The following is a 13,499-nucleotide window of genomic DNA, read 5'->3' on the forward strand; positions in this document are numbered from 1 at the left end:
GGTTGTCATGCTCAATGAAGCGAGCATGTAGCTCAACCGATTGGCAAATAAAATTCAGAATTTGAGCCACATGGTGCTTATGTACCATACTTCACTGTGTCAAACCCATACGTCTAGAGTGGATGATAGTAATTGCACTGTGGTGTTCTGGATGCATTTCTATGCAGCACTTTATCATTTAGGAGGGACCATCAATATTAGATGCCTAGTGGTGTTTCACTGGTTTGCTAAGAAGAAATAAATATGCAGAGGATTCAGCATCTATACCTAGAGCGGCAGAGTGAGTTGTCCACTTCTGATTTGAATGGTAACAAGCAAAGTGGATCTTTCCAACCTGATTAAATACTGTTTCCATTTTGCTTATAAAGCTTGGGGGAGGAACGGTCCCATTACTCAAACTGTAGCCTATGTTAGGAGCAACTTTATCATGACTTTCAGTATGAACCAGTCATCACCAGAAACCTTAAAGCAACAATTGGGAACCGATTGCTATTTTCTCATCTTCTGCTGAATGAAAATGTAGTTTGGATGTTTCCCTCTGCTCTAGGCTAAAGATTCAGAAAGACTCAGGAAGCATATGTTCATTTCTACTTCCAGCGTTGCCCATTCCAGAATATTAGCTTTTGGGACTAGAAGAAATAGGAAGAAAAAAACCATAACTTTTGCCTATAGGGCACCACTAAACCAAGTACTTCTAAGTCCTCTTTGGCCACTTTTCTCTCTGGCTACTTTGGTTGGATTGAGCGTGTTCTCACTAAGGGGCAACCCCCTGGGCTTTAAGCTATAGCAGCTCAGCTTTTGAGGCAATAAGCAGCCTGATGCCTAACTCTTGTTTTATAGTAAAAACCATTATCCCAAAGAAGTTTGCTTTCCTGAGGGGCAAATTCAGTCCTCAATAGGGCTTGCATTAAATGGTTAATATTTCTTTTCATAGACCAGATGATGTGTTAAGATGTTGAATTTGATTGTTGGATGAAGCAAGGGAATATAACACTTGTATGTGTATCCTATACTGTAAAATTAATACATTACCCTAAAAAGGAAAAATGGATAAATGTTAAATTTTATTTTAAAAACCACTTTATGTATCACATCAACAAAAAGAGATAGATTTTTGACTTTTTGCTGTATTATTATTTTGGCACTCTCTTGATGATATTTGTCTTATCAGTTATGAAAGTCTTTACATCAGAAAAGATTTCATTAAATTAAAGTCGACCATATTATAATTAATAGAACGTTCTTTCCCGTATTTGCTCACAGATTTTACTTTTTACATCCAAATTAAGCTCTTTAGAAAAATATAGCCAGCGTTTTTCCATCTTTATTCTCCAAGGATCAGATTGCAGAATTCCCATTCTTTCCAGGTGACCAGTACAGATATAATCAACTGCTTACGAATGTAACACAAGGGGTAGTTTTTACCTACAGATAAAGAGTCAGGGGTAAGCAGAAAAATGGCACCTGTTTGAGATTTTCCCTTTTCTCCAACTTTCTGATTCTGCCTCTCTCATTTTATAGGAACTCTTTCACATAGAAGTGCAGTAAAATATTCTTATAATACCAGAAGGGATACCTGAAGTAATGGCAAAGGTGTAAGCATTTCATTTTAACTTAATGAAACTTTATTTCTGATAGATTGCAAGACAACAGCAGCAACTTCTGCAACAGCAGCACAAAATTAATCTCCTGCAGCAACAGATCCAGGTCAGTGTATTTTATTACTCTCTTCTGATTAGACTTAGATACTTTCCTCCTTGAAAATGGAATTTAAAATGCTGCAAATACACCCCTCTCTTATAAATAGCACCAATACATACGGTTGCTATTCAAGGATGTTGTATACAATTGTATAAGTGGACGTAGGCAATATCGACTAAGTGGTAGTCAAAGCATTCTTTTCTGATGTGATGCATAAGCAGAAAAAACCCGTATCTTCTTAATTTCTGCCATTTGCCTAACACAATCTAGTGGAAACCTAATGGTTTCCAAGGTAGTGTACACATGCTATTTTTATTGTCACAAACTAATTCCTGCTTTGTATGTTGCCATTTAATAGTATCATGGGGAGAAGCTTATGTTTGTTTATTTGTTAGACTGTCTAATTGGACCAATTATGAGATGAACCTTATGACCTGGGAAAAGGTTGGTAATAATTAATTTGTTCTTTAACAGATATTAATTGCATTTTTGTTAGATGCTGAGGGAAAATAAAGATTAATGAATAATTGTCTTCAAGGAGCTTATAGTCTAAAAAGGAAGAATAACTTGTTTCTGACTAATCGTAACAATTTAGAAATTCCCTTCTTTGTTGTGGCAGGGTAACATAATATATAGATCATAATGACAGTGGTCTGGGAAGGAATTTTGATTTCTGTTATTCTATTAGACACTTGATGGTCAATTCAACTAACAGCTACTTGAGGTAGGAAAGAAAACAGTCTCCATTTTTGAATAGGAACGTAGGTACATGACTTCCAGAAAGCCATAGAATAAAGAACTGGTTGTCTGGTGATTAATCTTTGGGAATACTGATTCCAGAGTTATATGTTCCCATCACAGCCTCTGTGGATTTTCTTGGTTGCTGTGGGTATTTCTAATCACTGAGATCTGTGATTCAGCCTAGTGAGAGCAATATATTGTGAATTATTTTATTCCTTTCCTTGAGGTTAATATATTTTCCTATATATTTTTTAAAAAAATCATTTACATGAAGTTGTAGCTCACTCTAATCTTCTACCTCACTGATAAAAGCCACTGACTTTAACTTAGATCCTTGCTTCATTTTGTTAATCATTCTTAGTGTTCCAGGTAGTAGTCATTGTGTTTAAAGTACCAATTTAGTGCTTGAAGAAGTACCGGTACCTAATTAGGCATTTTGTCCGGCTATCTTCACTAGGAGGTTTTAACCAGTGTTTCATTGTTGTTGTTGTTGTTTTAAAATAGATCTGATTCTGTATTCCGTGCTCAAGTCTATATATTTCAAAATAAAGAGCTCACATATAGAGGAAATGGGATGTCTCTGGCATTTTTGACAGTAGGCCTTTACAATTAAATCTTGGAATAATTTCTCATCCTGATATCTCTTTTATAACTCATGCTGAGATCCTTAATTAAATAACTGTCCAGGTGTTCCCTTGTTCTGCCCTTATTAGAATTTTTAGTGTGTCTCCTACTGCTAAGGTCAAGATTTTTAGCCTGTGGCTTCCTACATTTTTCTCTAGATCCCTCTCTAAGAACTCAGTAGGTGTTAAATAACCTGATCATTTAGTTCTGTTTCTCATATTTGTAGAGCATGAATGGAAGAAGTTCCCTGAGATGTTCCCATAACAGTCACTTATTATTAATGTTTTTACTACTTCTTTATTACTTACTTCTTTATTTATTTTGAATATATTTCACTTCTTAGTTCAATGTTGTTTAAATTAACTGGCTGACTTAATTGATGTCTGCTCTGTGGTACTTAGGTTCTCAGATGAATAGCACATAAATCACTTCAGAGTATTTTTATGAAATATTTTTAGTATTTATTGATTATATATGATTTCATAGTTATAACTTGACTACATGAAATTGATGTCTTTTTCAGGAATCTAGAACTTGATCTTAAAATATTATTCATCAGAGTGTTCAATTTGAGAAGATGGGAAGATTGTTTTTTCAAATTTTCTAATTGGAGTTTAATTGCTTTTAACATTTGTAGATATTTTCCTTTGTTTAAATTTTTAAAAACTGAAGCTAGTCAACACTTGATCCCAGCAGTATAAATTATAAAATCTTAGAGAGATTCAAAATGTCAGTTACATTCATCTTAGAAATATAGGATTCTTTGTAACAAGAATTCATATTTTAAAAAATAAGAGGAAGCAATAACCTGTATTTACAGTTCGTTCTGTCCTGCTTCACTGTGTATCTTGTCAGTATTTATCTTATCAGTATGAGACCATTCAAAGAATTTTTCAAATGCTGAAAAATATTCCTTACACAAAACATATTCATCTCTGACACTTAAAAAGCAGATATTTGATATGCAGACTTTAAGTTATTTTTTTGGAAGGGTTAACTGTATTTTCAAAAATGGCTTTTGAGAAGCCATAGATATGATCAAATTTAGGAGAGAGATTATTGTTGGGCTAATTTTAATATATTTTTTCAGCCAAATATGAGATTTAAGACATGCTTTAAATGTTTTTCTATCATGAAAGAATCATTCTCCTTTTTGAAAACAAAATATAACAAAGAGTTGATGATAAATACAAACCCTAGCTTCTCTTCTGAAAGCAAAGGAATACAGAGACAATTATAGTAAGTTTGACCTTTTTTCTTTTAAAACCTCGAGTCTTGGAACCTATTAGTTAACATGGTCAGCAAGGTTAAGCCATGGCAAATGGCTATGGATCATGAGTATCAGGTGGTTACATTCAAGATTGTTCGTTACTTCTAGTTTAGAATGCTGACTTCTGAATTAGTACTGTTGTTTTGGAATTTGCAAACTGTAATAGAAAGAAAGGGAAGACTGTCTAACCTTTGGTAACAACCACACACAAACACATCTGGGCCTATTATAGTGAAAATAAATGAAACCTGAATGGTTTGTACAAATTTAAAGGCAGGATTTTTCATTAGGAATAGGAAAATGCACAATTAAGATAGTATTGTAATGCTATTTTATAGGCTTATCTTATTTGCTGTCATTTAAAACATGTCTGCAATTAAAATCTTTTCATTTATGTATTTTTTCCTTTCTAAAATGTAATTTTTAACATAATTTTGCCTTAGTAAGTCCTAACTGAACTTTTAAAGACATACTTTTAAGGCCATGTGAACCATGTTGAAAAAGTAAGATGAATGATATTGTGAACTAATGTTTTTATATTTTTGATGAGTCAATTTTTACCATTAACAAATCAGGTTAATAACTTTAAATGGTTATTAAAATGCTTTAATATTAACAGATCTTTCAGGAGACTCTTTGCTTAGCGAATTTAAATCCCTCTGTGCTTTGGGGAAAATGGTGATTCCTCTAATTTATTACATATTAAGTAATTTCCCTGATATGGAGGCCAGAAAAAGTTAGACATTTTTGATATTTCCAGAACCGAAGTAGCACAGTTTTTTATCAACTCTATGGAAAGCAAAACTAATAGGTCATGGAATATGGATCCTTGGATTTGGGAATGTTGATTCTCATGCTGTAATTCCAAAGGACAGATAATTTCATCCACCTTCTATTACTCATTGCACTATATAATATCCTAGCCAATCTCTTGGAGCATTTTATTTATGAGTTATGTTTGTTGACTAGTAAACAAAATTCGCTTTTAATCCATTGGACATACCAAAGCATATTTGCAGTATTTTAATCAAAGATTATATATATAAGTCTAGTCTAAGAAAAACAGAAAATATTTTATATATTCTGATTTCTTAATCCATCCACATATTTATCTATCTAACTTCATATGGCCACACCATGGTTTTTGAATCTATAGAAGATATTCTTATGGATACAACATACCATATTTTTTGGTTTTGATAGCATGCCTATAGGGACACATTTAACGATGGCATTTTGCTGCTAGAACGTAATCTTTGTAAGAGAGTTCAGCACATTAAAATATCTTTGTAAGAAACTTACTTCTCCAGGCATGAATGGTATTATCCAATTATTCATGGCCCTTCAGACCCCAGTTTTATAGTTAGTCAAGTGGCTTGTATTGTGTGCTGTACAGGCAGTGTCCTTTCTTCACATTGCTGATCAAACAAAAATGGTCTCTAAAGAATGGACTGGCTGGTTGGGATTTTATTTGGGCGTTGGCTTCCTGGGCCAATGATTTAGTCAACTCATACACATCTACCTTTCTGGGTGTACTTGTGAAACTTGAGATTCTTAGCTCTTTGTTCATCTTTATAGTTAATATACAATATTAATTCCCCTCCCTTCATCGTCTAATCTATGCATTAAATGGCCAACTCAATCTGTAGAATGCCTGAACTAAATGCCATTGATGCTGCTTTGCAGAAATTTTCTTCAAGAAGAAAAGAGAACACACATTTAATGGTGCTCTTCCATGTGTGACAAACACACAGAGACACACAAAATATACAAATAGCACACAGGAATATATCACAACCAAAACAGAAAACACTACATATGAAAAATTCTCAAATACCCTTAATAGTAGTAGAGTGAAGCTTCAGTGAAGAGATAAATGTTGTAATACATGCTGCTTATTTATAAAACCAAACATTTATCTCTTCACTGAAGCTTCTTGAAGAAAATGTTAACCAGAAGAGATATTAATATTAATATTATAAGCAAGGAGATGATTGTTCGCAAACCATTAAATAGAATAATTTGAGATGTACTCTCACCTTTTAAGGAGATAAACCTTGCCTTTTGTTTCCTTCGATATGATTAACTATAGGCATTTCAGGTATCTGCTGAGTAGAATAAAGACTGCCATTTATGTGAAGTAGTTGTCTAAAGATCAGAAATAATTACCTTGTACATTAGCCTTCATGGCCTGCATGACCTGGTTAATTAATTTTTTGCTAGGATAATAATAATAGATATATGTTTGAAGATATGCTTCATCATTAAGTATCTAATTGACCTCTAATTTTAAGAGCCAGACCTTGCATTTATTGTCTTTCGGAGAAGGCTGGAGCAGCCAAAGGAAAGACTAAGGGAAGTCAGGAGCCTTCCAGTCTTACACAGTCCCTCTGTCTTATGTTGTATCTCTTTGTTAATTGTATTTAACACTGATAAACAAAAAGCAATTACAGTGTTTCTGTTTTGGCTCTAGTGAATAGTCTTTTTTTGTGTGTTATTGATCAGGTAAAGGATCTCTGTCCAAAACCCTCTGAAAGGACCAAATAAACACATTGGAAGTAATTTGATACTTCTATTGGCACTGTACATGTATCTAATACTCTTTTGCAATGAAATGAGGGTTATAAACAAAGCTCAGAAGTTTAGGATTAGCCCCTAGCTTTAGCAAGCCCTTAAAATATTTTGTAATTCTATCTTCAATCATGAATTAGCCAGGAAAAACAGACCCTCTCTCCTCTATTTTTCTGCTGTACGCTGTTTTTAATTGCCCACAGGCAGACTGTTGTGATCTTCTTTGGAAGTTTAAAACCAAGATAAAAATGCAAATCTAATTATTTCTTTTATGTAATCTAATTAACTTTTAAAGTAATGATAGATGCTCCATAGCTTGCTTCAAACACTTTAATAGTGAAAATTCTGAATTATAAAGAATAGGTAAAGTTGCTATAATTCATGAATAGCAAGAGCCTTCACAACTAAAAACATATATTATTATTATGGATCAGAAACTTTGTGTTAGTTAACCATGCTAGACTGCTTGTTAAAGTTGGAGTGGATCTAGTACCTGAACAGATCCTATGAGTTACTATATGGAATTATTAATCAGCTTATTATCTGCTTTCTAAATGTGGCCTTGTGGCAAAGATCTCATTCAGCAGACCAGAAGCTGGTGGGGAATCTCAATGCTTTTCAGGCACTATCCTTCAATTTCCTCAGCTCCTTCTAGCTGACCCTCCTTTCTCTATCGTATCTGCTTGTGCTTATCCCTCAGATTCCACTCCCCTGCTCTCTTGCAAACTAATGGTACTGAAAATTCAGGGAAACAAATGTCTCTGTTGCTTTCTTGGATTAGCCAAAGAGGGAGAGTATCCAGAGGCAGGAGGGTATGGAGCAGAGTGGCAGATGATCCAGGTGGTGCCAGCATGTGACATTATACAACATCGAATCACTCCTCCTGAGAAAAGGCATCTCTTTTCAATTTTTTTCTGGATCTCTCTGATTACATTTGAGGGCTCTGTTTAGTGTTAGTCTTTAATACCTTTCTAGGATGTGCTAATCTCTCTTTGTAGGGGAGAGAGAGATCATCTTAGTCTCAGAGACTTTGGAGGCAATAGTGTTTAACCAAAATTTAAATAAAACTTTTATTTTCATAGTTATCTGGTTATCTTCTATTTATTACAAGTGATGTTAGTTTTCTATTTGAGATAGTCATACAAAGTTTCCTTTTGAAATAAATGTAATTAAGAAAAAAAGTCAATTTAAATAACCACCATAAGCAAATAATAATTAGGTATTTGGATAAGGCAAAAATTATGAAGGTAGTTCTTTAATGATGGAATTTTGACAAACCCTTGAAAGAGCACTGCTGGTATTAAATGTTCATCACTACTACCCTGCTTCTACTTTCACAGAATGTTAAACTTGGAAACGTCACCTAGAGGTCCTAATGATTCTCTCATTTACTTTGGGGGTTGGGTGGGTAGCTATTCCTGTTGGACAACAATACAGTGAGTTTATCATTAAGCTAGACTTAAAAATAATTCTGAGATTATGATTTTTCTACTTTCTTTGGAATTCAAATGCCCTTTCTTTTTATGAAGTAAAGGTGATAATAAATGACATGAACTTTGTTTCTTTTATTTTCCAGTAGTTTTATTTGGTGAAATAAAAAGTTTCCAAATATATATAAGTCCCCACTTTTGTTTTTCTTTGAAATTTCTTTGGGACACTTTCTCTAGTTTAGAGCCTTGACTTTACATAAGGAAACTGAGGCACAGACCATAGATTTTTCCAAGCTTAAAAAGGTAAATATTGTCAGAGCCATGAGTGGAACTCAACTTTCTAGTCTAGTACTATTTTCAGCATGTCAGGTTGTGTCTCAATTTGTCCTTTTCGTGACTTGAATAAATCTTAGTGCACTTTAGTTTCCTGGTTTGTAAAATGTGGATAGTAGTATATAACATCTAAAATCTCATTACATCTTCTTTATTCTTAAATGGGGAAAAATGGAAGATTTGTTATTAGAATCGGTTTATATCCCAGAACTACTACAACTGTGGGTACATACCCACAAGGAAAGAGATAAAAAGAACATAATTGGAATCTTTTTGTAGTGTAGTATGAAATGGATTCATGGCTGAGTGACTCTTCTGGTATTTACATATAAACTCCTTAGATAGTTGATTATATTACTTTCTGGGGGCTTTAAAGTGATATGTCTCTATATTGAAGGTCAGTCACCTTTAATGTCAATATTATTTTTTGCAGCTATCTTCTCCAGCTGACATAAGTGAACAGTGAGTGACAGCATTTGACGCCAGTGGTTCTCAACTTTGGTTGTACCTTGTAATTACTTGGAAGCCTTTTAAAAATACTGATGCCTAGGTCTCATCCAGAGATTCTGATTTAATTAAAATCTTCCTGTGACTGTTAAAATCTTCCTAGGTGATTCTAGAGGGCAATCAGGATTGAGAAATACTGCTTTATACAAGTAATGCAGATTAAATGATTAAATGTGGACTCTCAGTTGTTTAGACTATCTATTTATCTACCTACCTACCTACCTACCTACCTACCTACCTACCTACTTACCTACCTACCTACCTACCTACCTACTACCTATCTACCTACCTACTACCTATCTATAGAGTGAAGATTGGGCATAGCTTAAACAAATAATTTTTGGGCAGTTAAAATATACTTTTGACTCTGGTCATAGCTATTTTACTTAATAGCCAGAAAGTATGTAATGAATCATGGTTCAAACAATTTTAATAAATTTAGTTCTTATAACTTGATTTGTATTTACATATGGGTATATTGGCAAGACAGGAATGTACTGATATCAGATTTGTGCCTTTGGGGGAAGCATTTAAAATAAAAATGAAGCATTGTTTTTCATAATGACAAAAACTTTTAGAAAATAAATTCTCAGATACCATTTGACTTCTATTACCTAAACAGGATGAATTTTGATCCAGGAAATCAACCTGTCTTTTAAAATTTTTTTTAAAAAAAAATTCTCCGTGAAATTGACTACATCTTGACATGCATGAAGAATATATGAATGTGAATGCATTTTTCAGCTACATTTGTACATATAACTAGAAGGTATAGAGGATAAGATGTATTATTTCAGAGTGTATGTAATTTAAAATTTTTATAGAACCAGCACAGGTAATGGAGACAATTGAATCAAAATTTAAATTCCAGTTCTTCTATTTATTAGCTCTATGTTTGTTTGCTACTTACCAGCTGAGAGACAAGGTATGTAATGTCTCTGAGCTTGCATTTCATGTACTTTACTAGCTGATTGAAGATCATCGTATAAAGCCCCTAGTAAGTCCTCAATGCATAATATCTGTTACTGTCATTGTTATTGTTGTTGTGTTCTAGATACAGGAATAATTCCAGAGTCCCTTATAGAGAAACATATAAGTATATATTTTGTATCTGCATGTATAAGCATGTTTGTAGCTATATACACATTCATAATTAGAACCCACAAATTAGTGATGTGAATATAGGGTAATCAATGTATATGCACTTTAATCAATTATTATCATCATGGTAATCTAGAAGAAAAGAAAAAGCAACAATTTTCTTTGGCTGCCAAATGAGAGGTATTTAAGTTGTCACTGAGAAGAGAGTAAGGTTTATCAGGCACTCAAAAATGGTTGGCCAAAAATTAGACAGAGCTGCTTGGAGATTGTCTAAAAGGGAGCATAGCATTTTATTCTGGAAAATAGGGTCAAATTCTCACCTTTCGCACTATTAGATCAATAGTGCTTGTGAAGTTAGAGAGATAGTAAATGAACCTTTCCAATTTATTTTATAGCCTTTTTTAAAAAACACAGATGAAATTATGTGATGTAGCAGCACAAAATGCAAAAGTCCTTCTTGTTTAAAATAAAGTTGTTCATATAAATCTTATGTATACCATCTCCTGTAAGTCAAGCATTTGCCCAGCTTTTGTGAATTATGTCTATACTTAGAATTTAAGAAGTTAAACAGTATGCATACCAGACTTGAGAGATGGGAAATAAAAATTGATATACTGTGTGACACTTGATATAGCACAGGGAAATATTTTTTAAATTCTGAAGGGATGTACTGACATAACCATTTTTAATTCACATAAGGTAATTCCCACTCAAAGTTATTAATGTTTAGAGTAAGATATTTTTACTTGTTAAAAATAAAAGAAAATAAATGATGCAAAAGGTATAATGCCTCACTGTAAGATGCTGAATTCATTCCACTACCCAGTTCATTAAGGAAATGTTAAAGCTATAACATTAAACAACGAAAGTCAAGGAATTCACAGGGCAGAACAAAGGGTAAAGTCCATCCTCAGTGAGAACATAATCATAACTTTTGTTAAATGCACACTTTGCTGACGGTTTTTCTCTTAAAACATCTACAAATGAATTTTCTACAATGGCTGAGATTAGTGCAAATGGAAAGGGCTCTCAGGCAGGCTGAGTTGGCCATGCTTGAACAGGTTGACAAGGCGGACAAACTATTCTAAAGCACTCCAGTAGGCTCAGCTTAGTTTGTACTGTCATGGCATCATTTATCTCTCGGCCACACGAATGATGGCTCTTCCTATACATTCTTTAGTTGCATTATTCATAGAAAATGGGGGAGGGGGGACTAAGAAAACCGATTTTAGCTTTAATTACCTAATAACCTAATTACCTTTCAAAAGTTGTGATTGCGTCACAAACCAGTTACCCAAATGGAAAATCATTCCTTTGTACTGTTGCTTGATAAAAGATGAAGTAAATCCTAGTTTGGTGGTTTTTTTTAAGCTGCATGTGGCAGAAGTAGTCATTCATTAATATCCAGAGAATTAGTTAAATACAGGGCACTTCAGGATTAGTATAATTGAGTGGTGTCTGAGGAGGCAGTCAGGGACCTGAAATTTCAAGGACAGGAAGGATCTCCAGCTGTTGGTTCAGGTATTTGTTTGTCCTAAAGGACCTTTATTCATTCTGTGGCTGTCAGCCCCATCTTCTTCCTCCCGACCTGCATTTCAGTGAGAACAATGAATGTCGAGATAGCTCCGAGATAATCAGTTTAGTAGCTGGAAGCTGTAGTTTGAAAGAATCAGTGTGGATTTAGTGGTAGGAGAATGAACTTAATAATAGCAGAAGATGATGGAGAGGAAGAAAGTACACATGGATAGGGAGCTCTCACCTTGCTTAGTGATGAGAAAAGGAAAAACTAGTTCCAAGTTTTCTTCTCTACCTTCCTCTCTGTAATTCTTTGTGATACTTGATGCAGACTCAGGTTTCTAGATTTTATGTTTGAGGGCCAAATGGAGTGGAGATGACATTTGTGGAAAAGCCCAGAGGAGCAGACAAAAATGAGATATTAGTATTCATTATTGAGTTTATCCAGAATCTGGTCTTAGAGGATCAGGTAGACTAGGTCAGATCCACAATGATAGAGCAACATATAATCTACTATTGAAGGACTTCTAGCACTTGGCTGATATACCTATAATGCAATGGTGGAAACCAGGGGAAAGAACGATGAAGTTGGGCTCTTGAGATTAGCTTCCATACGACAACTGTTTTTCTGTTAAGGTTGTTGAATTTCGTTCTATTGTAGATCATTAGATACATTAGATGTGGTCTCTGACAAAGCCCTTTCATGACTCTGTTTTAGAGTGGAAGTACATCTTTGAAATTCCTAGAGATTTCTTGTGGGAGGGAAGTTCAGATCATTGATAGTCCAGTAGAGGAGGTAACCTAAACTCTATGTTTAGCACCCTGGCCTCCATATCAACACAGTATCTTTTCTTCTAAATAAGACTGGGCTCTGACGGTAAAGACCTGGATTTGTGATACACTGTCTGCCTCAAATAGTTAAGAGTGCAGTGTTTAAGGTAAATGTCTTAGAACTATAGTGGAATTACAGTTAAACTATAATTTCTTATTTTAGTTTAGTTTTTAAATTTTTTTCTAACACATTGCTTTTGTATAAGAAAAAAATTAGTTAAAAATGTTTAATTTACATTGAAAGAACCCTGTTATCCAATATTAGAAAATTAATAAATTTATTATGGTATATTTATGTAATGGGCTGTTATAGACTGTTAAAAATTATATTAATGATTCGTGAGAATGCTTACAAATAACATTAGGCAGAATCCCTAGAACACAATAATGTAAGTACAGTATAATCTCAACTACATAAAGATAGTCATTTATAAAAAGACTGGAAGAGAATGTATTGCTTTTATGATTAACATTATTGTTATTATTAATATTTCACTTCTAAAAATGTAGGTAACAGAAAAGGAGCAAGCATCTATCCTTTTATCTTGTGATCACTTCTGGAATAGATTGTGATCACCAATGAATTATCAAATCTTGCAGCTTGACTGTCATATCTAATTTCTGGTTACTTAAGTAGAGCTTCCAGTTAATCAAAAACAACAAACAACAAGGTCTCCAGGTAACTGGAAAAAAATATGCAGATATATATCATCCTAATGCATTCAGGCTGTTTTACTAAATTTTGTGCCTGCCCATTTCTTATTCAGTTTCTTAACCAACTTTATCTAGGACACTGAATTAATTCCATAGACTTGTATGTTCCCATTGGCTCAGGGAGGCCATGATTTCAAGTCCAGGAAAAGAGAAGACGCAGA

The 13,499-nt window shown here is 33.9% G+C and overlaps 1 protein-coding gene across 4 annotated transcripts in view; it reads left to right on the top strand.

The window, feature by feature from the left end:
• The window catches only part of SOX6 (SRY-box transcription factor 6), a 460,797-nt gene that overhangs the window by 275,240 nt on the left and 172,058 nt on the right, over positions 1 to 13,499 (top strand). For all 4 annotated transcript variants that reach the window (XM_039851521.1, XM_039851522.1, XM_039851519.1 and 1 more), the window contains exon 6: positions 1,639 to 1,707. In XM_039851521.1, the coding sequence (XP_039707455.1) occupies positions 1,639 to 1,707 (69 nt within the window). The remainder of the gene's footprint in view (positions 1 to 1,638; positions 1,708 to 13,499) is intronic.

Source organism: Pteropus medius, unplaced genomic scaffold (assembly GCF_902729225.1).
Source record: "Pteropus medius unplaced genomic scaffold, Ma_sr-lr_union100, whole genome shotgun sequence".
In the NCBI taxonomy this organism is placed as follows: domain Eukaryota; kingdom Metazoa; phylum Chordata; class Mammalia; order Chiroptera; family Pteropodidae; genus Pteropus; species Pteropus medius.